The sequence below is a fragment of the Nannobrachium achirus genome (assembly GCF_963921795.1).
Source record: "Nannobrachium achirus genome assembly, chromosome: 1".
In the NCBI taxonomy this organism is placed as follows: Eukaryota; Metazoa; Chordata; class Actinopteri; order Myctophiformes; family Myctophidae; genus Nannobrachium; species Nannobrachium achirus.
The window spans coordinates 65,600,121-65,625,602 of NC_137810.1; the positions used below are offsets into that span (position 1 = coordinate 65,600,121).

The 25,482-nt window shown below is 42.4% G+C and overlaps 1 protein-coding gene across 1 annotated transcript; it reads right to left on the reverse strand.

The window, feature by feature from the left end:
- Window positions 1-11,448: 11,448 nt before the first annotated feature.
- LOC308289426 (actin, cytoplasmic-like) lies at window positions 11,449-23,503 on the reverse strand (the record flags this gene model as incomplete). Its single annotated transcript, XM_080731116.1, has 8 exons — window positions 11,449-11,592; window positions 13,021-13,202; window positions 13,714-13,857; window positions 14,295-14,435; window positions 14,781-14,865; window positions 21,115-21,231; window positions 22,103-22,228; window positions 23,381-23,503. 8 exons carry the CDS (start codon window positions 23,501-23,503, stop codon window positions 11,449-11,451), a joined length of 1,062 nt encoding a protein of 353 aa, XP_080587242.1.
- Between the last annotated feature and the right edge of the window lie 1,979 nt (window positions 23,504-25,482).

Genomic DNA, 25,482 nt, shown 5'->3' on the forward strand with positions numbered 1-25,482 from the left:
AAATCCTTTAGAAAATCCCATTAAGAATCCTTTACAGTTTTGGAACAGATCCTATTGGATATTTTCTTATAGGATAATAATCCTTTAGAAAATCCCATTAAGAATCCTATACAGTTTTGGAACAGATCCTATTGGATATTTTCTTATAGGATAGGTGCCTTGCCTGGCTGCCACCTACCAACAGGGGGTGGTGTTGTGCTGACTGATTTATCAGGCTATCAGTGTTAAGACATACAGTATTAGATTTGACATTATCATTGACATCTTGAGTGAGATTCGAACTTACGACCTCCCGTGCTTGAATCCTGCCCTGATCCTCTGCGCCACAGCTCCTGTTAGTAAGGATAGGTTTTTGGTCCGATTTGACATTTTATAGGATCCAATAGGATACACAATCCTATTGGATTTTTTCTTATAGGATTATTATCCTATAAGAAAATATCCAATAGGATCTGTTCCAAAACTGTAAAGGATTCTTATAGGATTCTTAATGGGATTTTCTAAAGGATTTTTCTATCCTATTGGATTTTTTTCTTATAGGATTATTATCCTATAAGAAAATATCCAATAGGATCTGTTCCAAAACTGTAAAGGATTCTTATAGGATTCTTAATGGGATTTTCTAAAGGATTTTTCTATCAGAAATCCTACAGTTCCAATAAAATCCTATTGGAACTTTGAAAAATCCTATTGGATTTCCAAAGTTAGATATAACCCAATAGGATCCTATTGGAACTTTACAAAATCCAATTGGATTTTGCAAAGTTCCAATAGGATCCTATTGGACTTTACAGAGTTAGATATAACCCAATAGGATCCTATTGAAACTTTGCAAAATCCAATAGGATTTTGCAAAGTTCCAATAGGATCCTATTGGACTTTCCAAAGTTAGATATAACCCAATAGGATCCTATTGGAAATTTGCAAAATCCTATTGGATTTTCTAAAGTACCGATAGAATCCTATAGGACTGTATTGGAAATTTGTGAAAAACCAATAAGATCCTATAGGATTTTCAAAATCCTATAGGATTATATTGGAAATTTCGAAGATCCTATAGGATTTTTTGACTAGGGTAATAACATTCCAGCTCTGCTCTCATATGACCCTAGCGACGCACAGTGAGTGCGGTGCGTTGCACTTGGTGCTGTCACAGCACTGCTGTGAGCTTGTAGATTTGCTGTTTTCAGCGCACCACTGCCATGCAACATAAATGACCAGTTAAGTTGAATAAATAGCAAATAATACCAAACAACCAAACAAATAATAGCCCGGGCTCTTATATAAAACATAATAAGGATAATATTAATTGCAAATAAGAAATAACGGCCCAGGCGCTTATACGAACCGTGCGCTTATTTGAAACAGGCGTTTCAAATGGTGATTTACGGTATTATCTTTTATAAATATAAAAAATATATTATATATATATATATATATATATGGGGAAAGGCTTTCGTGAGATGATAGAATACACTGCCTTGTCGCCAAATGACTGCGCAGAAGAAGAAAAAAAAGAACGCTATAGGCTATAACGTTTTTGAACAAGTGATTACAACATTTTAGGGAGAAAGTAGGCTAAAGTAAAAAGTAAGTAGGCTAATAATAACAATAAAAGTGTAGGCTGTTCTATTGTGAGGTGACAGAATAGCCTACACCCCGTCGGAATATCGAGATTCAGCCACTTGCACTCCACTTTATAGCCTATTCAGTTATTTTAAACAATAAGCCTACAGATCAGATCATATTCATATAGGTTGTCAGTTGTCAGAACGTGTCACTTTGTTGTCATGGTAGCTCTGTTTTGGACCATTGAACAAAGATGGATAATGATGAAAGGGTTCACTTTGCGAACGGGACATGTTGGATTGGATACTGCTACTTCAGTGGAGAGACGACATGGAATACCTACCAGCCAACGTTAGTAGCCTACATTGCCGTTGTGATGCCGTAAAAGATGATTTGACAACTCCAAGCCAAATATATTATCAGCTAATAGCAATTATGAATGTCCAAACCTCGTCGTTGTGGGCGTGCAGTCGCAGAAAAAAAAAGTTTAACCTCTCGCTTTTTTTTTTACTGTCCCACCACCTCATCCAAGCATATAGAATAGGGACAGGCCTAGGTTCCTCAATATCATTTAGCTGGGGACCCCCTGGAACTCCCCAAGGACTGGCGGTCCTCTTTGAGGACCAATGAACAAACTGACAGCAAGAGAGGCGCAATGACTACATTGCATGCCTTGTGGCCAAATGACTGCGCAGAAGAAAAAAAGTAAAAAAAAAGAATGCTATTGGCTATAACGTTTTTGAACAAGTGATTACAACATTTTAGGGAGAGAGTAGGCTAAAGTAAAAAGTAAGTAGGCTAATAATAATAATAAAAGTGTAGGCTGTTCTATTGTGAGGTGACAGAATAGCCTACACTCTGCGCAGCCTAAAAAGGGAGGAGCTGGCTTCATATAATCTGAAGCAATCCCGTGAGCTCATTCAGACGACAATAATTGTAAAGGATTCCTACCCGATGATCCGAGAATATCAAGCTTTTTTGATATTATCGTGAGTGCTCCCGACGAGTCCCGAGGTCATAAAAAAGCTAATTAACATAATCCGATCGTGTCGGGGTACTGTTCAAGCCCAAGACCGATTCCGGGGCCGACCAAACGATTTTCCCGGGGGGTCCTCCCGAAATCTGATCGGGGATCCTCGGCCCCGGGATCGGCTCAATGTGAACCGGCCTTAGTTGATGTGTCTTGGTGGGACATTCGGTGGGGCACTCCAATCCACTACCATTTTAATTCAGTTGCTTCGTATTGTTATTCTCTGTGTTCAATTCTAATTTCAAACTTGGTTTCAGTAAAATGGAGCTGCTCAGTGGCATGCCGCATTATAGACTCAGCATGTTTTTAAATGTTTTTATTTCTCCAAAAATTATGTTTTAGCAAATTCAACATATAAAAGGTGGAACCAGGGCGGGACAAGGCAGATAGAGCCTGCTGGTTGGTCAGTCAGTGACCAACCTGCAGAAGGATAACAAAGGGTGAATTGAGTGTCTGGCCTGTAGTAGACAAAGATCAATCATTATCTTTTCCTTATTATTTAGTGCACAGGTTAATGGGAAAATAATGAGCATCCATAATTTAGGACTATCACTGACGTGATTCGAGATATATACTGCACCACCGATCTCCAGAATGATTTAATTTCCTCGCATTCCCACAAGCAATGGACTAGGGTATACTTTATGCTCACTTCTGATCTGCAAATATTTGAAGAGTCCTTTCTAGCTGACTGAAATGATAATTTTTGGGGCAAAACAAGACAACTCAGGGGTATCTCCTAGATATTTATGGACCTCAAACCATTAATATAGTGTTGATGACAAAGGGGTTAGTCACTGTTTTTATTTTAATTGTTTAACCGGAGCTGAGTATAGAAAGGAATCCTCTATCATATGGCAAATATACCGTAAGAGAGAAAGTCTCAGTGTGGGCTTTCTATTATTCCTAATACAATTTGTGAATAGCTTTTTTTATTCTTTTGAAGAGATTCAGAGGAGGAGCTAATGGAATTGATTGAAAAAGATATAAGAATTTGGGAATTGGTTAAAATATTTAAGTTATCACTTATTGTTTTTGTTAGAAACGTGGCAATATGTAGGTACAGTATGGAATATTGATTCAATAAAATCAGTGTTGATGTGCATGTATTACAGACATGTGCAGTGCAGGGGATGTTTATGAAAATACTGAACAAATAAGACGGAAGGCGAGATTTAAGTGCCAATTTAAGGACCTACTGTAATGTAAAATATGGAGATAAGAGTTAAAGGACAACTTTAGTTTTTTTACAACAAGGGTTCATATTTTAGATTGTAATTAAAGAATATAAAAGATGAGTGTTAAAATGATTTCATTTACTTCTTTCTATTGTTTTAGAGATTCTTATTTCAGTGGCTAAATATGTCATTTTACACAGAATAAGCCCATTACCAAGTTACAACGCAACCTTTCATGGTTGGATGTGACTTATGGGGGCTAGAAGTGTTACTGTAAATAGCAATAAAGACATTGCAGGCTTATTGTGTCTAAAAAGCCACTTGTACGCATGCCCCCATGTGTATGCATGCCCCACATTTTAGCACGGTAAACGTATATATGGGGTGGGGGGGGGGGGGGTGCTTGCTTGCGTGCATGCATGCATGATGTCACTCAGGCCACCACTGCTTTTGCAGTTGATGCTCAGGGCAGACTAGACTCAACAGCACCTCTCTGGTCACACAGGGTACTCAGGCTACATACACCAGAGGCTACATACAGACAGACACACAGACACACACGGATACACACACGGCCACGCTATGGAGACGGTGTGACCACCGCTCAAAAGGCTACAGACACACGCACAGCCACTCTATGGAGCGGTTTACCACCGCTCAAAAGTTTGGACACCCCTACACATAATGTCTCAGTGAAACCTTCAGATTGACACATACCAGTAGTACTTCCAAGCATTGTGTGACAAATACCGTACACAATGCAGCATTAACAGACACCGGCATTTTCCTTCAGCTGTTGGACTTCTTTCGGTGCCTCCAATGCGTTCACAAAATTCCTAGTGCACAAACGCAGAGAGAAAAAGCCTCACACAAAACTTTATTTGTATACAAGCAATGCTGTACAGTATTCATGTTGAAAACAAAACTATGCTACAGCTTCATAAATACATCACTTTGTACCCATGGTTCAAGTTCTTCACAATGTTTATGAGAGAAGGCATTGGAATCGGCATTCTAACCACTTAAACCCCATATTGTCGTTGTCGGGTGGAAACCTTGTATGTCCAAACCCGTTTGTTTTGTATTTATCATTTTTAAAATGATTTAAACTAGTGAAAACAGCCGATCTACAAGCACACAACGCCTCACACCACGAGGCGTTGTGTGCTTGTAGATCTGCTGTTTTCACTACTTTGGTGTGGCAGCCTTGTATGATGAAGCAGGGCTTTGCTTTGCGAAAAAAAAAAAAAAAAAAAAATTGAAACTTGGAGATACGAGGTTTCTGCCCGACAGTGACGATATACTTATTGACCGGAGTCTCCCTGGGGTCTGTACTAGGGCCCTCCTTTTTTCCCCTCTACGCCAAATATCTTCACCAAAAATAGCTGATCTACAAGCTCACAACCGGACACAATGTGACGTGTTGTGGGCTTGCAGATCTGTTATTTTCACTGAACATTTGCCCCAGAATTTGAGACACTATAGGCTTCATGTGGTTAAAAATGCTCAAACATGACAGCAGACAGTCTGTGGACAAAGTACTGAACCCCGGAACTCAAAGTATAGATAGATACTCCTGGTCAAATATTATTCAACTACAAGTGAAAGTTGCTCAGTCAAATTTGGACTCCAGTTAAAGTACTGGAGTACTTGCTTTTAAAAATACCTTAGTATTCCAAAGTACATGCTTTAAAAAAGTACTGTTGTGAGAGAATGCCCCCAATGCCAGAGTGTCAGAGGCGTCCGCCTCCACTATGGGGGGCCTTAGTGGGAAGCAGGGGGAACAGGATTGGTGCAGTGGTGCAGGGGCGTCACAAGGGGGGGACAGTGGGACTGAGTTACTAGGGCTCAAGGTGGAGGGGCCTGTCTTTAGCTATTGAAAAATAGCTGATCTACAAGCTCACGCTGCAAGCTTGTAGATCTGCTATTTCTGAAAAATCTTGAAAATGCGTGCACATCTTTGAATATATTATGTACATTTTAAACGAACATTTGTAACTCAAATTTTGCTTCTGGGGGGTCCCTGGAACTAAATATTTTGAGATGGGGGTCCGTGGCCAAATACATATCATTTTGGGGGTCCTTCACATGAAAAGGTTTGAGCACCACTGACATAGAAACGTAGGTTTTTCAAAAAACCTTAGAAGAATTTGAAATATTCAGACGCCCCACAAATTTTCATGATTTTTCAAAAATAGCAGATCTACAAGCTCGCAGCTTTTAGATCTTGAGCTTGTAGATCTACTATTTTTCAATAGTTAAAGCACAAAATGTGAGTGAATCCTTGTACCCAGGGCCCAGAATTTGGTGCAACACCCCTGATCGATGCAGAGGTGAATGACTCGCCTCTTGAAGGCGGCGATGGCTGCAGGTGTCCAGGCAAAAGGACACAGAGAGGAAGTGAGAGCAGTGAAGGGGGGGCTGATGCCACCTTGCTGTAGTTTTCCATTTGAAGCAACGATAACACAGTCGGTATAAAAACTCTGTTTTGCAACTCAACTCAGGCCACTCAACAACAGCCCGGACCTTCCCGTCAGTCTGGCCAAGTCTGTCCACCCTCTATGATGCAACCTCATCCCAAAACGAAACAAAAACTCGCAAACGGCATACAATACAGTTCATAAGTCATACTCGTACGTATGTGTATAGTTATATTTTGGCAGAGATAAGAAATAGAAGGAAGCCTCGTAGATCATTCTTTACATAGATCATAAGGCTGCATTCACATTGGCAGCTACGAATGCTACAGGCTACCATTCACCTTCAATGGAAGCCCGCGAAATGAAGATCCATATTCAACGCCCAACGTTTGTTAGCTGCTACAAAACCTATGAAGCTACAATCCCAGTTGTTTCTTCAACTGCAGCTACAAAACCACCAAGTGTTTCCATTCACATTCTCTCTTCACACACTTCCTGCTTGTAATGGGGAATTTATATTTAGTCATATAGCTCCGTGTTCCTTTTATCCCCAGGCTTTACATTTTTACATTTTTCTCGCTCGTCACGTGTACAATTGACCTCAACGAGCGCCTCAGTGACTGATATGCTGCGCCGCTTTGTAGCTGGCAGTGTGAACGTGGCTTTAATCTCCATACAGTCTGTCAACTGACAGACGTGTGCTCAATTTACACAGTCGTACAACGCGTGATTCCTAAACCCACCAGGCTTGAGTTAAGACCCGCCTCACGGAAACGCGAGGACTTCCAGGAGTGGCTGAAATCCCTGCCTGACACATGGAGGGTGGATAAAGGCATGAAGACTTGTACTTGAGAAAAGCCTGCATTTGCACAATGCACAGCTATTAATTTCTCACTACAGTGCTCAAAATAAACTGCGCTAAAAAAAACTTGAAACTGACTTAATTTTAGGCCTACTGTGCTTAATAAAGGGAAAACTTTGTAACTTTGCTAAAGAGAAAAACGTACTGAGAAAGCTATTAATTTGTCACTACTGTGCTCAAAATAAAAACTCCTACTGATTATCAGTTAAATTGTTATGGTTTGCATATATATGCATATGGCTTTGGGCGTATTATGCTGCGTGTATTATTGTAATGGATCAGTAGGTAGGTATAGTAGGTACTTTGCACTTGAGCGAGCAGCACTAACGTTCTGCACTTTCATTAAGATTATCGAGAGGAGGCGGGTCTTAACTCAATCCTGGTGGGTTTAGGAATCACGCTCGTACAACGGTTTCAGGTGCTGAATTTGGCCAATAGGCTCTCTATGCACAGCAGCCATATTGGAAGGAAAGTGGTCCCCTTCCTTCCGGGCATATTTACATTGTTCCCGAGTTGGCCAGGGTGGGGCATTCATTCCCTATTTCAAATTCGGCACGCGCGTTCCCCACCGCAGCAGGTAGTGCAGCACGAAGGGTTCGGATTCTGATGTCTGACATCAGGATTTTCCGGAACTGGCACTGTGTCTGCAATGTATACACCTTCCCCACAACCCACAGAGGGTTGATTCGATCACGGACAGTTCTTAGGTAAGCAGCTTGATCAATGGGGTTTCAGTTGATTGAATTTACCCCTAAAACATGAAGGTGTCCACTGTCCCCCCTCTCCACCACCATTGATGGTCACAGAAGGTGACTCCCTGTAGTTCAAAATCAAGAGATCAGTTTCTTCTCTGCGACCGTGGAGTCCGCTCTCCTCTATGGCTGTGAATGCTGGACCCTAACGCAAGCCCTACAGAAGTCCTTGGATGGGTGCTACACCAGAATGTATACGTGTGCTACGACATCAACTAGGACGAGCACAAATAACAACAAGTGTCTGTACCAGGAACTACCAAGTGTATCAGAGAAGATAGAGATAGCAGTCAGGAGGATGAGACTAGCCGGCCACTGCCACCGACACAGAGAACTCCTGGACAAAAAGCTTGTAGGCCTACTGTGGAAACCAACACACAGGCATCGATCAAGGGGACGTCCCAGCACACCTGTAGGCCTACCTACTGATCTTTGGTTTTTCTCCTCTGGTAGCATTTGAGCTGTACAGTATATGATGGGTCACACTGTACAAAGTTCTGTTGAGTTTAGTACGTTTGTAGAGCTGTTCACACCAAGCACTAACTAGATATTTTGTTGTGTTTATCTTATCTTGAATGATCTTTGTTTTTTCTCCTCTGAATGGTAGCATTTGAGCTGTAGGCTATATATGATGGGTCAACATGCACATTTCTTCAAATGTATTCAACCAGATTGTGTAAGTAGCCTAATATGCATTCGTGAGTTAGCTAAAATACATATTAAATAGCTGTATTACTAGCCTGGCTCCAGCCCATAGACCCAGACCCGACCTCTGTCTGAGTGGATTGCTTCTGTCTGAAATCAGGCTAGATTCTGTCTGAAATCAGGCTAGCATATTACCACAGGGGTCTTCAAGGTTTTCAGGCCAAGAAGGTCCCCTTAGTTGAGAGAGAGATGAAGCAGGGACCCCACAACTTATTCATAGATTCCTTATAGTTTCATTGTTTTTGTTTGACAGCACGATCATCAGTATATTTTAGATTCATGTCAATATGTGTTTTCTAACCACACTTGAACCATCAATAGCCTACTTAATAAATTGACCTTTCACTCTGTACTTAGTCTGCTCTTTTTCCACTCTACACCAAAGCATTGTGAGCTTATAGATCTCCTATTTTAGGTGAAGGTTCTAAGAATATGAACACTAGGGTTCAAGTGAATAATATAAAAAAGGAGACAAAAGAAAACAGGTTTATATGACTCAAAGATTTGGAGGACCCCCTGAATAATATAAAAAAGGAGACAAAAGAAAAAAGGTTTATATGACTCAAAGATTTGGAGGACCCCCTTTAGTAACTCTGTGGACTCCCTAGGGGTCCCGGACTCCCTTTTGAAGACCCCTGTATTACCATCGTTGCTTTGTCTTTCAAATACAATGGCCAATAGTGCCCCCTGCTGGTTGAACAGTCCAGACCTTTCAGTTTTAAGAATAGATGAAATGATGGAATAATAACCTTTAAAGGGTTCCAAGAAACCAGCTGTGTGAATAAATCATGACCAAAAAACATTTGTGGAAAAAGGAAAAAAAAAATATATTGTTGTAACAAAATGTGTATTGATGCTTTCAGTCCCAAGATGCCATAATGTCTCTACTCTGGATGATGAGATGGCTTATGTAGACTACAAGAAAGGACAGGTCATGCAAAATTTGATTTAATTTAGTCATAGTCTTTTGAATGACATTTCATATTTTAGTCACCTGAAAAGCTTTAGTTTTAGGCGACGAAAACATATCATATGATTTACAGAGAAAGAAAATAGCAGGGGCGCTACTGGTATCCCTCAAACCACCGGTGCTCATGAAAGGGAATACAATGAGCCACAGAGGCACACAAATCCAGGTCCAGGCACTCAGGTGGATTTAGTAATAAAAGGCCTTTATTTATTAATGGGCTAGAACATTAAAATAACGCACACCAACGCGTTTCGGCAAACGCCTTCTTCAGAGTGTTACTGGATCATATCATATGATTTATAGTCGACAAAATAGATTTTGTCTGCAAATGTTTATTTAGGCTTTTCAGGTTGACCCCCCAAAATAATCCTATTTGAACTGGGGACCCCCACCCAGAGAAGCACTTTTTGAGGTGTTACATTTAGCTTAGAATAAGAGTTCCAACAGAGATTTCCAAGTCTTCCCTTTCCAGAGCAACATTGGCAACTTCCTGGGGGATCCTGAGGCGTTTCCAGATGTAGCCTAACCCCCCCCCCCCCCCCATCTGGTCCTTGGTGTGCCATGGGGTCTCTTCCCAGAGGGACGTGCAGAGAGGACCTCACTATGGAGGAATCCCAAAATCATTTGGGGGGTCCAGACCTCCAGTTTGGGAACCACTGCTGTTGTAGATTATTATTTTTTATTACCCACTGGTCTTGGATAGGCACTGTATCAACCTATGATGTGAATATGTATCGGGAAGGAAAAAATATCTCTTTCTACCACTTTTTCTGGTCACATGTTCAGATACTGGATTCTGATTGGCTTAAATTGGTGGTAAATCAGTCAACAACCTTGAGTTGGCTCATGGACCCCGCCCACTGGTGTGTTGCATCATGATTGTAACTAAATAACCTTGCAAGTTACAACTGTGTTTTCTTTCATTTAGATGGTAGAAAAGCAATTTACCATTCGAGGGTCGTGGGTTGTTGGCTGATTTACCACAGTGGCCACTATGAACTTACAGCCAATGCTTTTCAATGGTAACGGAGCTTTATTTATTTAGCCTATTTATCTCAGAAATCCACCGATGGTAAGTTTGGCAACAAACATCTCCATTCCCATTGAAAAGCATTGGCAGAATCCACCTTCATGATGACCGTGCCCTAAGCCAATAAACACAAGAAATTCCATTCCGCAAAGTGACGCGTTGTGAGCTTGTAGATCTGCTGTTCTCACTAGTTTTGGGTCCCGGTGTTACGCCCACAGGGCCTAGGGGTGTTTGCAGGGGTAACAAAGGCAAGGTGGTATATGCCAAAAAGTAGTTTTATTACAATAGTCAATGATAATACAGGTAAATAGGAATATAGTTTAAAGGTTGCTTTCTCAGTGGTGAGACAGGGCGGGGCGGGCACCCGACATGGGAAACAAACAAAACACAATTCTACTCCTGAGCTAACAATGTTAATTCCCAAAACTGACTTACTAACACCCAACACTTCCCTAACTGACTGCTCTACCTAATCTAACCAAAACGTGTACAGAGTGGTAACCCAGCCCCCTACGTGATCTAACAGAGTGAATGCTACAACTATGAAAATACTTACTAAACTTACCCCTGCTCACCACTGTTAACGTGGACTCTGAAGAGCAACCTGTACATACACAAAAGGCTAACAAAGCTGGCTACATTTTACACCTGCTCCGGTGGGCACGCTGTCACTAAGCTACTCTCATAACTCCTCAGACAGTGACAGCGGCCATGACTGACTTCTTCATGGTGCTTTTATAGGGGACGGACCGAGCTCTGATTGGCTGGAGGTGGCAGAGTGACAGGAACCTTCCTCCAGCAGGAATCTGCAGACAGGGACCTAGACAGGCGTGCACACATGCAATAGAACCCAATGCAAATCCCCACTCTAATGTAGTCTTTAATAACCTTGTCCGTAACACCGGGCAAACGTCTATTCTCTCTTTTGGGCTCTAGAAGCACACACGGTGGACGATGGAGGTACCGTACTCGTCATACTCCTTCCGGCTGATCCACATCTTCTTGAAGGTGGTGAGAGAAGCCAGGATGGAACCACCCATCCACACAGAGTCCTTCCTCTCAGGAGGATCAATGACCTGGAGGAATAGGGAGAGGGAGACATTTGAACAATAGGCTACGTCCAGAACACAAATACATGATCTCTAATTATATAGACTAGGCTAGCCCTTACCCGTTCGGAGATATGAGCTCCAAAATGATGTGCATTGTGTGGGTTATGGGGTGTGCACTGTGCACACAGTATATGAGGGATGGAAAGTAACTTTAACTGGCGCTTGCATGATAATACAGTATATAGGAGCATCAAAGTAAGAAATAGACACTTCGTTTAATGGCTATTAGTGATACTGTGTACCGATCTGCGTGATTTTTCGACAAAATCTGTAGGATGGTGTCCAAAAATGTGTTTTATTCAAACCCGACTCCTGGTGGCGCTGGTAGGCCCAGACACTCAGACAGACACCAAAGGTGTGTAACAATAATCACATGGTTGGTAAATGATGGACATTTTTCGCTTGAGTTTTCGAATGAATCGGCACCAATAATCCATTAAAACGGAATAACATAAATTGACAAAATGTGTTTTTGGCTTTTCTGCCTTGATTGACTCGTCGGGAACGGGACTCAAACCCACGATGCACTGTCAGGCTACATTAAGCCTTTAAGTGCCTGGACTGCTAGGCCAGCAATCTGGGCAAGTCTCTGCAAGTTGATTATCATACGGTACTGAAATAGTGTTTCCCAGTTCATCATGGGCCAAACAAACCAGAACACCAGGTCGTTTAACTACTTAAATGTCAAATGACCAGAAAGCATATGAACCGAGTGTCCATATTCTCGAGTGAACTTATGATCTAAGTAGCCTATATTTTGGGCAAAGAGATTTGGAATAGTGGGGAAAAAAGGAGTGGATATGCCAAGGTTTAATGGATGAGTACAGGTAACAGTATACTTACAGTACATGTGGCACTTGGTTTGCATATGTATCTATAGAGATAGGCGCTGGCTACGTACACAAATATGGATCATTTTCTTTTTTAAGATTTGTTTTGGGGCTTTTTATGCCTTTATTTGATAGGATAGTAGACTGACAGGAAATGGGGAGAGAGATGGGGAATGCCATGTGGAAAAGGTCATCCGGATCGGGAATCGAACCGGCAACGCCAGCAGGCATCATAGCCTATTATGTGGTATGCACCTTGACCACTAGGCCAGTGGGCGACCCATGGATCATTTTCTAATCTCACATGTTGTTGTGTGATTGGGGCTTGCAGCCACACGAAGCTGGAGATTTCGGACGCTAAACCGGATCTTTTGATAAACAAGTGAAGATTTACAAAAATATCCGATTCAGTGGATCTGTGTAGACATGGATTTTGTTAGGCCTAGATATTTTTTGTTGTGTGTACCTAGATATTATTCTATGCGCATATACGAAAATCTGAGTTTAGAAAAAGATCCAGATAAGTGTAGCCTTGGTCTTAGAGATATGACTGTCCATGTACCCTGGTATTCATGGTGGGAGGAGCAAGAGCAGTAATCTCTCTCTGCATGCGTTCTGCAAAGTTTCTGAACATAGTGGTGCCTCCTGACATCACTATGTTGTTGTACAGAGTCCCACGGATATCCACGTCACACTTCATAATGCTGTTGTTGGTCGTCTCATGGATTCCCACGGATCTCATACCTGAGGTAGGAGAGACCTTTACTCTGTGTGATGTTTAGATTCAAACCATTAGATACATTGATTAGATGATGTTAGATTAGCAATAATAAAATAAGGCTTCAATTACAGTTCGACAGTATACATTTGAACAACAGAAACACATAGTTGTCCAACATTCCACTTTGTTAAAACTGCTGAAGGTAGGCTACAACACAAGGACAACACAACAGAGACTGCACACTGCAAGTAAAGTAAATTAAGAATATGTCAAGAAAGTCTTTGAATGTAATATTACAGACCTGGCAGACATTCATTTTAACAATATTACTAACTCTTCTATCATACAGCCACATTGTATCAATTCTTATTTTTATTGTAAATGGCTTTGCAAACCAAATAATGGCTGCAGATGTAATGGTTGTTACATTGTTGTTTAATTCCTTGTTATCATGTGAATGAATGTAGAACAGGAGTGTAGCTCCTGTCATTACTACCCAGATTCATAGTGGACTATCATCAGCACTACACTAACCGTAGAGAAGGGGCTGGAAGAGGATCTCAGGGCAGCAGAGATCAATCACCTGCCCATCAGGCAACGTGTAGGTAGCACTCTCCTGTTCAAAGTCCAGTGCCACAAAGCACCATTCCTCCTTCATTCTGCGCACATTCTGCTCCGCTGTACAAGAGGGAGGGGTTTTAGAAATTTCGGTCTGATCTTACTTAAGATACCTTTATTATAGTCCATTTCAATAGGGTTAGGGTTAAATCACACCTGATAAAAAGGCTTACAGGTGCACTAGTGGAGCTGCCGCAACATGTAAGGAGAAAGATTGACACCCACACACTGTCCTTGCTCGCTCATTTAAGAAACACTTTTATTAAATGACTTGGCACGTTTCGGTCAAAGACCCGATTCAGGCATCCAGCGAGAAGATGCCTCGCGCATCTTCGCCGAAATGGACTTTGCCGAAATGTTGCAAGTTTAGCAAAAGTGTTTCTTTATTGAGCAAGCAAAGACAATGTGCGGGTGTCTATCTTTCACCGTACACATGCACCCACACGCACAGAGCAAACACACCATTGGTTCCCTTCCCACCTCAGAATGGTACATACATCTGTCAGTGAGTCTCTCCATCAGATAATCGGTGACCTTCCTGCCTGCCAGTTCTGTTCTAAGGATGGCATGAGGCAGAGCGTAGCCCTCGTAGATGGGCACTGTGTGGCTCACACCATCACCAGAGTCCACCACAATACCTGGAGAAACAAGGAGTTCAGTTAGTCACTGGGGCAATACAGATACAGCAACCCTATGGCACAGGTCCAATACGCACAACAATCCTCAGTGTTCATTTATGCATTTGTTACACATGTAAACAAATGGACATTCAAGGCCCTATCAGAGTACAGTCTGCAGTGATAAGTCATAACACGGTGTAGTTTTCTAGCTATCAACTAGGCTTTGTAATACATTTTTAGGTGATAGCTAGAAAACTACACCGCGGTGATGACTTATCACCGCAGATTGTACTCTGATAGGGCCTTTACAGGTCCATTGCTTACAGTATTTTTGCAGGCTTTCAGAAGTAAAGAAACACTTACCAGTGGTCTGACCAGAGGCGTAGAGAGACAAAACTGCCTGGATGGCCAAATATATGGCAGGGAATTCGAAGGTCTCAAACATGATCTAGAGATGATGAAAAAATCAAACCTTTGATACACCTGCAGTACATCGCTGATATTCAATGCTATGGAGGGCTTGGTGTATGAAATATTTACATGCAGTAATTCAGCTGATTTCAACAATGAGGACGTCTTCAGAGAGAGGTGACATTAACTTTTTGAGGCACAGTGTCATCTGGACAAGCACATTTCCCATTCACTTGTCCAGGCACAAAAGTCACTGGTCAATTTGCCATTTCAGTCTTTTTAAATCTGTGGAACAGATTTCATTAAAGACGTGCGATTGTGCTGAGACATTCAGGCTACCTAGGCGACCTATTTGCCGATTGGCTGTCGCATGTCACATGGTAACCAAGCTAGTTTCATGATTGGGAGCGGCCTTGCGCTGTTCTTCTTCTCGAGTTTGGAAAAAAAGGATCCGGGATCGTTCCGTTTCCTGCCTGAGCCAGATGCGAGCAGTCCTTTGTTGTCCCTGCTTAGCATTGACTTAACATTGTCATGATCGTAAAACTATCTAGTTTTAACGTTCAGAACGTTTTCTTTTTGGACAATAAAAACATTGACAGCCAGGGGGAAAAAATCCATGAAGGACACGGAATGCAATCGTTCACTCGCCGTTGGAAAATTGAGTTATTAATTAGACTATTCTGGATGTGTGGCTAACGGCTAACGCTAACGTTAGCTAGCGCTAGCTGCAGGCTAACGCAGGCATGTTATACACAATTACTCATGGAATAAAACGGCGACCCAACTCTATTTTTGCTCTTCTACAAGCTCACAACGCGAGGAGGTTAAGTCTGTCAGACTCAGAACCGTCAGATTATCTTCTGACTGAAGTTACACAAACACTGATTATGCTACATTTAGCACTGTTAGCCCGACCAATTTAGAGTCACGTTGTTGCGCACGTAATACATTCACTTCAACCTCGTGTTGAGCAGTTAAACCTATTTGCTACGTACGTCTACAAAAACGTTCTTATTTCAAAGATAAAGTGCTTACTGAAGTCTCACAGATGTCACAGTATGGTACGCTCAAGCAGAATTACCCGTATCTTCTTTCGTATTGTTTAATAAACAGCATTTTAATCCGATCAGACGTCATTTTCTGTTGTTTTTCAGCCATGCGACCCCATCAGTTGCGAGGTGTACTGCACTTAGATACATTAATAGCTTTTTAAGGAAACGACGACCGATCGGATTAAAATGCTCCTCTTTAAATAATACGATCATTACGGGACATTCTGCTGGAGCGTACCCTATGGTGACATCCGTGAGCCTTCACTAAGCAATTTATCTTTGTAATCTGACCGTTTGTGTAGACGTACGTAGCAAATTTGTTAAACTGCTCAACAGCAGATTGTGTTGAATTCACGGTTGGCGCAGCGTAGCGTCTTTACATTTAGCCCAATAATGCTAATCTACAAAGCAATAACTGATTGATTGATTGAAGAATTTATTAGAAGTTTGCAATAGAAAAAAGTACAGTTTCATTACAGTACAAATCACTGGTACAAGGTCAACTAGAGATCCTAGAAAGCCGAGGCTTATTTCCACAGGAACCACACTTTAAGTATCTCATATAACATTGAAAGACAGACGGGAATGGTCGATAGTGTGTGGGGTTGGCTAACTAGCTAGTACATGCTAACAGGGTTTTTTTCTTTCTTTAATTTTCCTATTTCCTTTTCTGACGAAAATACGCAACCCTTTTTTGACTGATATTATATGATCAAACGGCGTATGTAGACATGTCCGTTCCAACGGTTAATGCGAACCACTTGTTTACTCAATTGGGTATTTTGTTTACGGCGAATTCTATTGCGCCTGTGGTATGCTAATATGCGCTGTTTCTTTCTCTCCGTACATGACGATTACGTTACGGCGGTTTAGTTAAGTGTTAGAGAGCGATCGAATGCTTTGCACTTTATGATGACATGATTGTAGTCGAGACTTCTCGACATGTTTTCGTTGTTTTTATACTTCATCTTCTTACGATGTGGCTCTAATATGCTGATAGCCTGAGTTGGTTGTTTGTTTTTGGTCGGTGGCCGCCATTGTGTGCCTCTGACAGGATGGACCAAACTGTGAACTCTGAACCACTCTCGACCTATGCGCTCGACAATTAATGGTTCTACGCTGCCTCTGCCGGCTGGGAGGTGGTATCACTACTATTTTTGTTACTTTTTCTTTTTTGGTTGTAACAGCAGCCTCTCTCGACTGGCAGGCCTTACTTTATTTTACAACTGACTCATGGACATTAGTTTTTTTTTTCTTTTTTTACCTTTTAGATAAATATGTCGCCACATAGCACCTTCCCTCTGGGATTATATAACCTATTATGTTTTTGTTTAGTTTTTTTAAATTTCTGATGTCTGGGGGCTGCCTTTTGGGACCCGGTGGCAGTGCAGTATTGGGGCGTCTGGGTGGGCAGGTTAAACTTCCTGTCCACCACCATGGAGCACTACCTTCATGGTGCATTCGGCTTGGCCGGGCGCTCCAACGAGCACAATTGGCTGTGTTCGTGGGAGGGAAGTCGATTGGGGAGGAGGAACAGATTTTGTCTCTGCATTAACGGTTCCCACAGTGGTCAGGGCGCCTGTTCAGAGAGGGGTGGAACCGGGGAGGATAGCGTGTACCTCCACATGCGTTACGCCCCCCTGGTGAAGCTCCTTAATGTCAGGTGAAAAGAAGATGGTGGCATGACGGATCGGGTATCGGAGGAGACCCGTTGTTGTCTTTACCCTCCCAATGACTACTGTGGGGATTAGCAGGGATAGGTCTTAACGTAGAGTATGGGGATGGGGGAATTGGCTTGACACTAAATTGGGTATATGGAGGGAAAAAATGTTTTCTTTTATTATCTCTTAAAGGGGTGGTGACATCCAAAAATAAATTTTGAGTTTTTTATGCTTTTTTTAATGTTTCCTGGCCTCAATTACACCAAAAAAACACCAACTTTTAACTTGCAGTCGTTCCCCTGTTATCTGTGGTTTTTTGACGATTTCTGCATAATGAGGCTCTGATGCTCTGATCATTGGCTCTCGGACAGTGTCGTCACTAGCAGTTAGTGCACCCCCCCCCCTCCTCCTCCTCCTGGGCTCTACTCTCTCCCTGTTTATATTTCTCCACAGCCCACGTTTTGAGGAAGTAATCTCTACATTATATTGTCCTTTAATCGTAAATATGGGCATATAAAATACATGTGTCCATTCAAATATCTTATTTACATCAATATCCTTCATATCAAGTAGTCAGTTTATGCTTTTGTGAAATAGTGAAAATCGCTATGTATCGCTATGTATTTTCCGCCCTGGCTGCGTCCTTGGACTGTGGACAGCGCCTCCCTCCTCTACCGAGGCAGAGGACAGCGCTCTGCTCCCGGAGCAGCAGAGCTCCGTGGAGAGCCTACTATAACTCCATGCTGCCCTGTCCTCCCCCACACACACACGGGCACGGCGACCCGGCGAGCAGACAGTAAAACGCTATGATAACACAAGCAATAGGTGGTTCTCTAAACGGAGGCATTTAGCCGGTAACCTCGGTCCCGGGGTAAGAAAAAACATTCGCGACTCTCGATGCTGTTCGTGTGTGCCTCTTCAGGGCTCAGCTCAGCCTCTGTGTGTCAGTGTGTGTGTGTGTGTGTGTCACAGTGTGTCTTGTACCAAAGCAAAGCAGCGAAACAAATGCATCGCGTCTGCGAACAATGCATGCATCTCTCGGTCAGTGTTGGAGCCGGGGCGGTCCTCTGTGTGTGTGTGTGAGTTAGAGAGAGAGAGAGAGAGAGAGCGTGCGTGTGAGAGCGTGTGTGCGTGACTGCGTGTGTGTGGCCAGTGCAAGGGAACGTTTGGGTACCATAGTTTGAGAACTGCTGGCCTAAAGGGCTGAAGTGAGTGATTTGTATTAATAATCAAAATCAAAATGATTGTAGTGGAGAGATAAAGTGCATTTGCCTCTGAGATGTAGTGGAGTAGAAGTATAATAATTGAAAATTGGAAAAACTCAAGTAAAGTACAAATATTCAAAATTGTACTCAAGCTATAATAATATTTGTTAGAATGAGTGGGAGAGAGAGGCTCCCCTAGTGGTGATTATAGAGTATTTCAGGTGACAGACCGTTTTTCATGACACCTGAACAGAGAAAGAGACCATGGCTCCATGGAGTGGATTTTCAAGTTTAAACATTTTAAAACATGTTTTTAGGACCAGGGCAAAGACTTTTATGATTGGTAAAAACAGAATGTCATTTAACCTTTAAGGGCAGGGTTTCTCTTCCTTACAACTGAATGTGTACGTACCGTGATCGCCTCAGATCTTGTGTTATTTTGTACCAATGATTATTGTGATTGGAATGTGATTTGGGGTGCCATCACTATGTGTGTACCTGCCTCATTGTGACATTGTACCTTAATAATAAAAAAGATTTGAAAAGAAAGACAGACGGATAGAACATAGTACTTTATCTAACTTTAACTAAAGTTTAAAACATACATAAACCACTTTAGCCCTATGTTATACCAAGGCTTTTTGAAAATAGCCGATCTACAAGCTCAACGCATTGCGGTGCGACGCGTTGTGAGCTTGTAGATCTGCTATTTTCAAACATTTTGTACTTTTACTTTTGGTACTTTAAGTACATTTGGATACCAATACTTTTGTACTTTTACTCAAGTACATTTTTAATTCTGGACTTTTACTTGTAACAGAGTGATTCTACATTGCAGAATTGATACTTTTACTTAATTATAAAAATGTAGGTACTTTTTCCACCACTGTGTAAACGTTTGTGTTCTCATGCCAACAAAGCTTCTTTGAATTGAAGATTGAATTGAAGATTGCTCCCCATGTGGTGGAGTACACAATAATGGTAAATAAAGTAGCTTACTCTAAAATAATCCATCCATCCATCCATCCATCTTCAACCGCTTATCCAGCATCGGGTCACTGGGGTAACAGTTCCAACTGAGATTTCTAGAGTTCCTTAATAATAATAATTAAAATAAACAATACTAATGATTATAATTGCGACCGTCAGGTCGCAGTTACTATGAAAACCTCCACCGCCTGTCTGTCCGTCAGTCTGTCTGTCTGTCTGTCACGTCACATCACACTTTTTTGCCCCTATCCATGTGAAATTTTCCACACACAATCCTTGTCTGCCAATCCACAACCTCCACCCTTCCAGGGACCCCCGCAGCTCCAGGGACCCCCGCCAAATTTTTTAAAACACATTTTTGAATACTGCTCCTACAGTTTTTGCCCTAAAATCACACAAATCGCTACACAGTATGTCTACACTTATCTCATCGACATGGATCTGTCCCATATAGCGCCACCATCAGGTCGATTTTTTAACACATTTTTGGACCTAAACTTTTTTTTTTTCAAAAAAAAATTTTTTTCAAACTTTTTTTACACTAACGTCAACACACCAATCCACAGATTTTATATTGACTGTGTGTCAATTCTTGTTTATTCTTTATTTCCTCTTTTTTGGGGGCAAATAAATAAGACCCCTTGGCCCCCTCCACTCCACAGTCCATAGTCTGCATACAGCACAAAGCTGCTAGGAGCATCACAGAAAAAGTCACAAGTATATTTAATGATTTTTCCTTAAATCTTTATCCCACTTTTTTACCCAGGGTCAAGTACACTTTTAATTAACTTGTTCATAAGGATTTATTAGTTGTCCCGGACAACAGGACAAGCCTAATGTCTATGAGCCTTTCTGCAGCGCAAAAATAAAATAAAAAAATAAAGTTGAGCCTCAATGCATGCATGCATCGTACAAGCTTTAAGGAACATTTTTAAATGTACTTGTGGCTTTTGGTTTCACTTTTTCTGTGACGCTCCTAGCAGCTTTGTGCTGTACTATGGAGGGTCTTAGGGGGGACTAAGGGGGTCTTATTTATTTGTCCAAAGAAATAAAATAAAAATGGCAAATTAACAAAGTGACTTTTGTGCCTTGACAAGTGAAAGGGAAATGTACTTGTCCAGAGGACACTCTGCCTCAAAAAGTTAATGTCAAGCCCTGCTACTATAGCTGTGGCTTTTGGTTTCACTTGTCTGTGATGCCCGACCCTCCCAAAAAGGCTGCCGGGGGAGGGGCAGCCCAGTATGACACCAGCTTTGCCAGCCCAAATTGGGCAACGGGTATAACAGGTACTGTATGACCAGAGAGAGAGAGAGAGAGAGAGAGAGAGAGAGAGAGAGAGAGAGAGAGAGAGAGAGAGAGAGAGAGAGTTTGCCTCCACCTGTGTCATTTTCTCCCTGTTGGCCATAGGGTTGAGAGGAGCCTCCGTCAGCAGAAGTGGATGCAGATTCTCTTCAGGGTTCACATGAAGCTTATTATAGAAGATGTGGCGCCAGATCTACACAGCAGAAAGAGGCTTCAGTTTCACACATTTCACACCATGTTTTGGCATGAAACTGTCACATTTTGTGCATTCGTGGCACCCCTATGGATCAAAGAGAGCAAATCCCTAGCCTCCTTCAAAAATGGTATGAAAAGTCACCTTCAGACAGCTGCTACCCGTGACTTGTAAATAGACTAAGCCCCCATGCTCCCCCCCCCTTTTTCTTTTTCTTTCTGCCTTTGTATTCGATGTTATGCTTTTGAAACTGATATTATCCTAGATAAAGTACTATGTTCTATCCATCTGTCTTTCAATGTTATATGAGATACTTAAAGCGAGGTTCCTGTGGAAATAAGCCTCTGCTTTCTAGGATCTCCTTTTAGTTGACCTTGTACCAGTGATTTGTACTGTCATGAAACTGTACTTTTTTCTATTGCAAACTTCTAATAAATTCTTCAATCAATCAATCAATCAAAGTGGAAATGCTTTTAGGAATTCATTGAGCATATAGTAAAGCGTGTGGTGTTGATTGCAACCGTCAAGTCACAAGTTACTATGAAAACCTCCACTGGCTGTCTGTCAGTCAGTCAGTCCCTCCGTCTGTCCGTCACGTCACGTCACACTTTTGGCCCTATTCTTGTCTCCGGCACCGTTGCCCCTATCCATGCCAAACTTTGCACACACACTCCGTGGCCCCTGATTTTCACATGCCCCTCTTCTAGCGCCACCATGCGGTTGCTTTTTGCAGACAACATTTTTGTGTATACATGCGACCTGGCGGTCGCTTATCTCCCGATTAGGGAGTCTTACAGGTGGTTTAGTATAGAGTTTAGGGCTCAGTGAGCAGTGATTTGTCGTACTACTGCATGTAGTTCTGTGTTCCTACCTCCTCCATGTCATCCCAGTTGGTTATGATGCCATCTTTGATGGGGTTATTGGGGGTGAGAATCCCCCTCTCCGACTGGGCTTCATCTCCTATATAGATGTTCTTCCCTTCAATCCCTACCACTCCCTGAGGAGAGAAACAAGATCAACACCATCACTCTAAATACAGAAATACATTATTGATACACAATTCACCTGGTGTCCTTGTCAGATCTGGAAAACCAGGTGTATGCTGTTAGAAAAGAAGCGAAAAGGTCACTCCAATTCTTGGACATCTGGCCAGTGATGTATATCGGACCAGTTACCCATATATGGAGATCCATGTACTGTATAGTACATCCCTTTTATGCCCATACATGGAGATCCCTGTCTGAACCAGCCACACAGATATAGGCTGTCTTCCTCTATATATGGGCATTCCCATATGAAATCCTGTTAGATATGGGCTTAATATTGATGACATCAGGGATCTCCATACTATATGGGCCTAAAAGGGATTATGTTAGAGTGGTTCCCATGACATCACAACATACAATATCTTTTATGACCATACATGGAGATCCAGCCACACAGATATGGGCCATGTGTTGGCCATCTGGCCAGTGATATACATATCGATGACATTAGGGATCTTCATACTGTACTGTATATGGGCATAAAAGAGATTCTGGGGAATACCATATATGGACTTTTACATAGGTGATGTCACCTGTGATGTCACCTGTGATATCACAGTGATGTGTCAGGGGAACAAAAAAAAATGTGTACACACACGGAGACAAGCTGTGACATTTCTCATGGTAAACTGCAACTTCGGTCGCAATAAATGTACACACACACTCGCACGCACTCACACACACACACACACACAAACACACACACATACACACACACACACACACACACACACACACACACACACACACACACACACACACACACACACACACACACACACACATTTCAAACAACCACATTCCAAACAACCACATATGTTTCCATCTGCCTACTGAGCATGAGTGTGTGTGTGTGTGTGTGTGTGTGTGTGTGTGTGTGTGTGTGTGTGTGTGTGTGTGTGTGTGTGTGTGTGTGTGTGTGTGTGTGTGGTAATGAACCTGATGTCTTCTGGGCCACATATGTGTCCATCTGCCTACTGAGCATATGTGTGTGTGTGTGTGTGTGTGTGTGTGTGTGTGTGTGTGTGTGTGTGTGTGTGTGTGTGTGTGTGTGTGTGTGTGTGTGCGTGTTTGTGTGTGCGTGCGTGCGTGTGGTAATGAACCTGATGTCTTCTGGGCCGTCCGACAGTGGTGGGGAAGACTAATAATGGTTTGTCACTACTAGCAAACCCTGCTTTGCTCATTCCAGAGCTATTGTCAACTACAAGTGCAGCAACATCGTCCATGATTGATGGAAGGTTCTTCTATTCCACCTAAGGGTTACATTAAATACATGACACACTGTGGCTACAAGGATATCAGCATACAAAATGTAAAGTGTGTATACTAAAAACATATCAGTGTTACACGCACCCACGCACGCACGCACGCGCACGCACGCACGCACGCACGCACGCACGCACGCACGCACGCACACACACAGTTCTCTTTTCACTCCACTGTGTCAAAGACATATGGAGCTCTGAAATTAATCATTTAAAGGTGTAGTTCACCCACAAAATGACTTTTTTTCAATTGATTAGTCATGCCATGGAGACTTGAGTTCAATAATATTTTATGTGTTTGGCGCATTCCTAAGAAAAAAAAGTACCCAGATGGTTTCCCCATCCAGGGCCATGCATTCGGGTCCCCATCCGGAATCAATGGGGGTAAATGTACTATAATCACATTTTTGTCCTAGGAATGCGACAAATAGAATAATCAATAGAAAAAAAATCATTTTGGGGTGAACTACTCCTTCCTTAGTAAGCAAAAAAAAGTTAAAAAGAAAAAAGAAAAAAGTACTTACTTTGGCCAGTTACTGAACGTAAGATCAAACTTCCTTCTTTGTCCTCTGGACCAAACCCGATGAAACCATCTTAATTGTCTGTAAGGCTTCACTCTGTTTGTTGCACACATTTATATACCCTGCCTTCGTCTTCTTTCGTGTATCGTCATCATACCAAAGCTCTTCGGAGCTGGCCGGGTGTATGGAGAAACAGAAAGATTGGAGACTCTGATGGAAGCTCGTCTCCCACGAGCCACCACTTGGCTCTGTGACACGTAACTATATTTCAGGCTCAGCTTACTTGCATGCTACGCTGTCTGCCAAGCCCCACTTCGAAGCAGCTGACCCCAGTTCCAGGTCACACCTATTTGTTTTGTTTCATTTTTACTCTTTTTACATCTATCGATCGATCGATCAGGGTCCTCCCTATGTTGTTATCCACAACTTTCCAACATCACATTGTGCATTGCGCAGAAGGCGAGCGGCACTTCCGGCGTCGCATCTGCGACGCGACATGAGCTTGTTGCGACCGTAGGTCGCACTTACTACCAAAACCTCCACCGGCTGTCTGTCCGTCTGTCTGTCTGTCTGTCCGTCACACGTCACACGTCACACTTTTCCCCTGCTCATATCTCCGCAACCGTTGCCCCGAACCATGCCAAATTTTGCACACACACTCCTTGCCTGCCAAACTACAACCTCAATTCTCACATGGCCCTCTTCTAGCGCCACCTTGAGGCCGATTCTTGCAAAACACATTGTTGGACACAGCTCCTACAATTTTTGCCCAAAAATCACGCCAATCGGTACACAGTATCTCTACACTCATGTCATCAACATGGATCTGTCCCATATAGCGCCACCTTCAGGCCGATTTTTTAAAACACATTTTTGGACACTGCTCCTACAGATTTAGCCCTAAAATCACGCAAATCGGTACACAGTATGTCTACACTCATCTCATCAACATGGATTTCTGTCCCATATAGCGCACCATCAGGCCGACTTTTTCAAACACATTTTTGGACACTGCTCCTACACATTTTGGCCTAAAATCACGCTGCGACCTGACGGTCGCTTATCTCCCGATTAGGGAGTCTTACTGGTATGTCTGCTGTTAACCGAAAGTGTCCCGCAGATAATGCTACAGTGAAGTCTTGCTATAACAGGTTATATCCTATGTTCCCTAGGTTCTATGTGTGTTAAAGTTCAGAGGTCATGGACTGTAGGGGCCTCCTCTTACAGTTTTGTGTCGCCCCCGCATCAAATGTTTGTCCCAGTCCAGCCCTGGTGTCATATTCTGAAGCACAAAACAGAAAGCACATCAACCAAACGGACAGCTGCTGCTGCATGCTTTCACTTTGCAGTTGTGTGGGGAATGAATCTGCAGATTGTTTCTGGGAAATGGTCTGATCTGCTGTAAAGAAAAGCATGTGA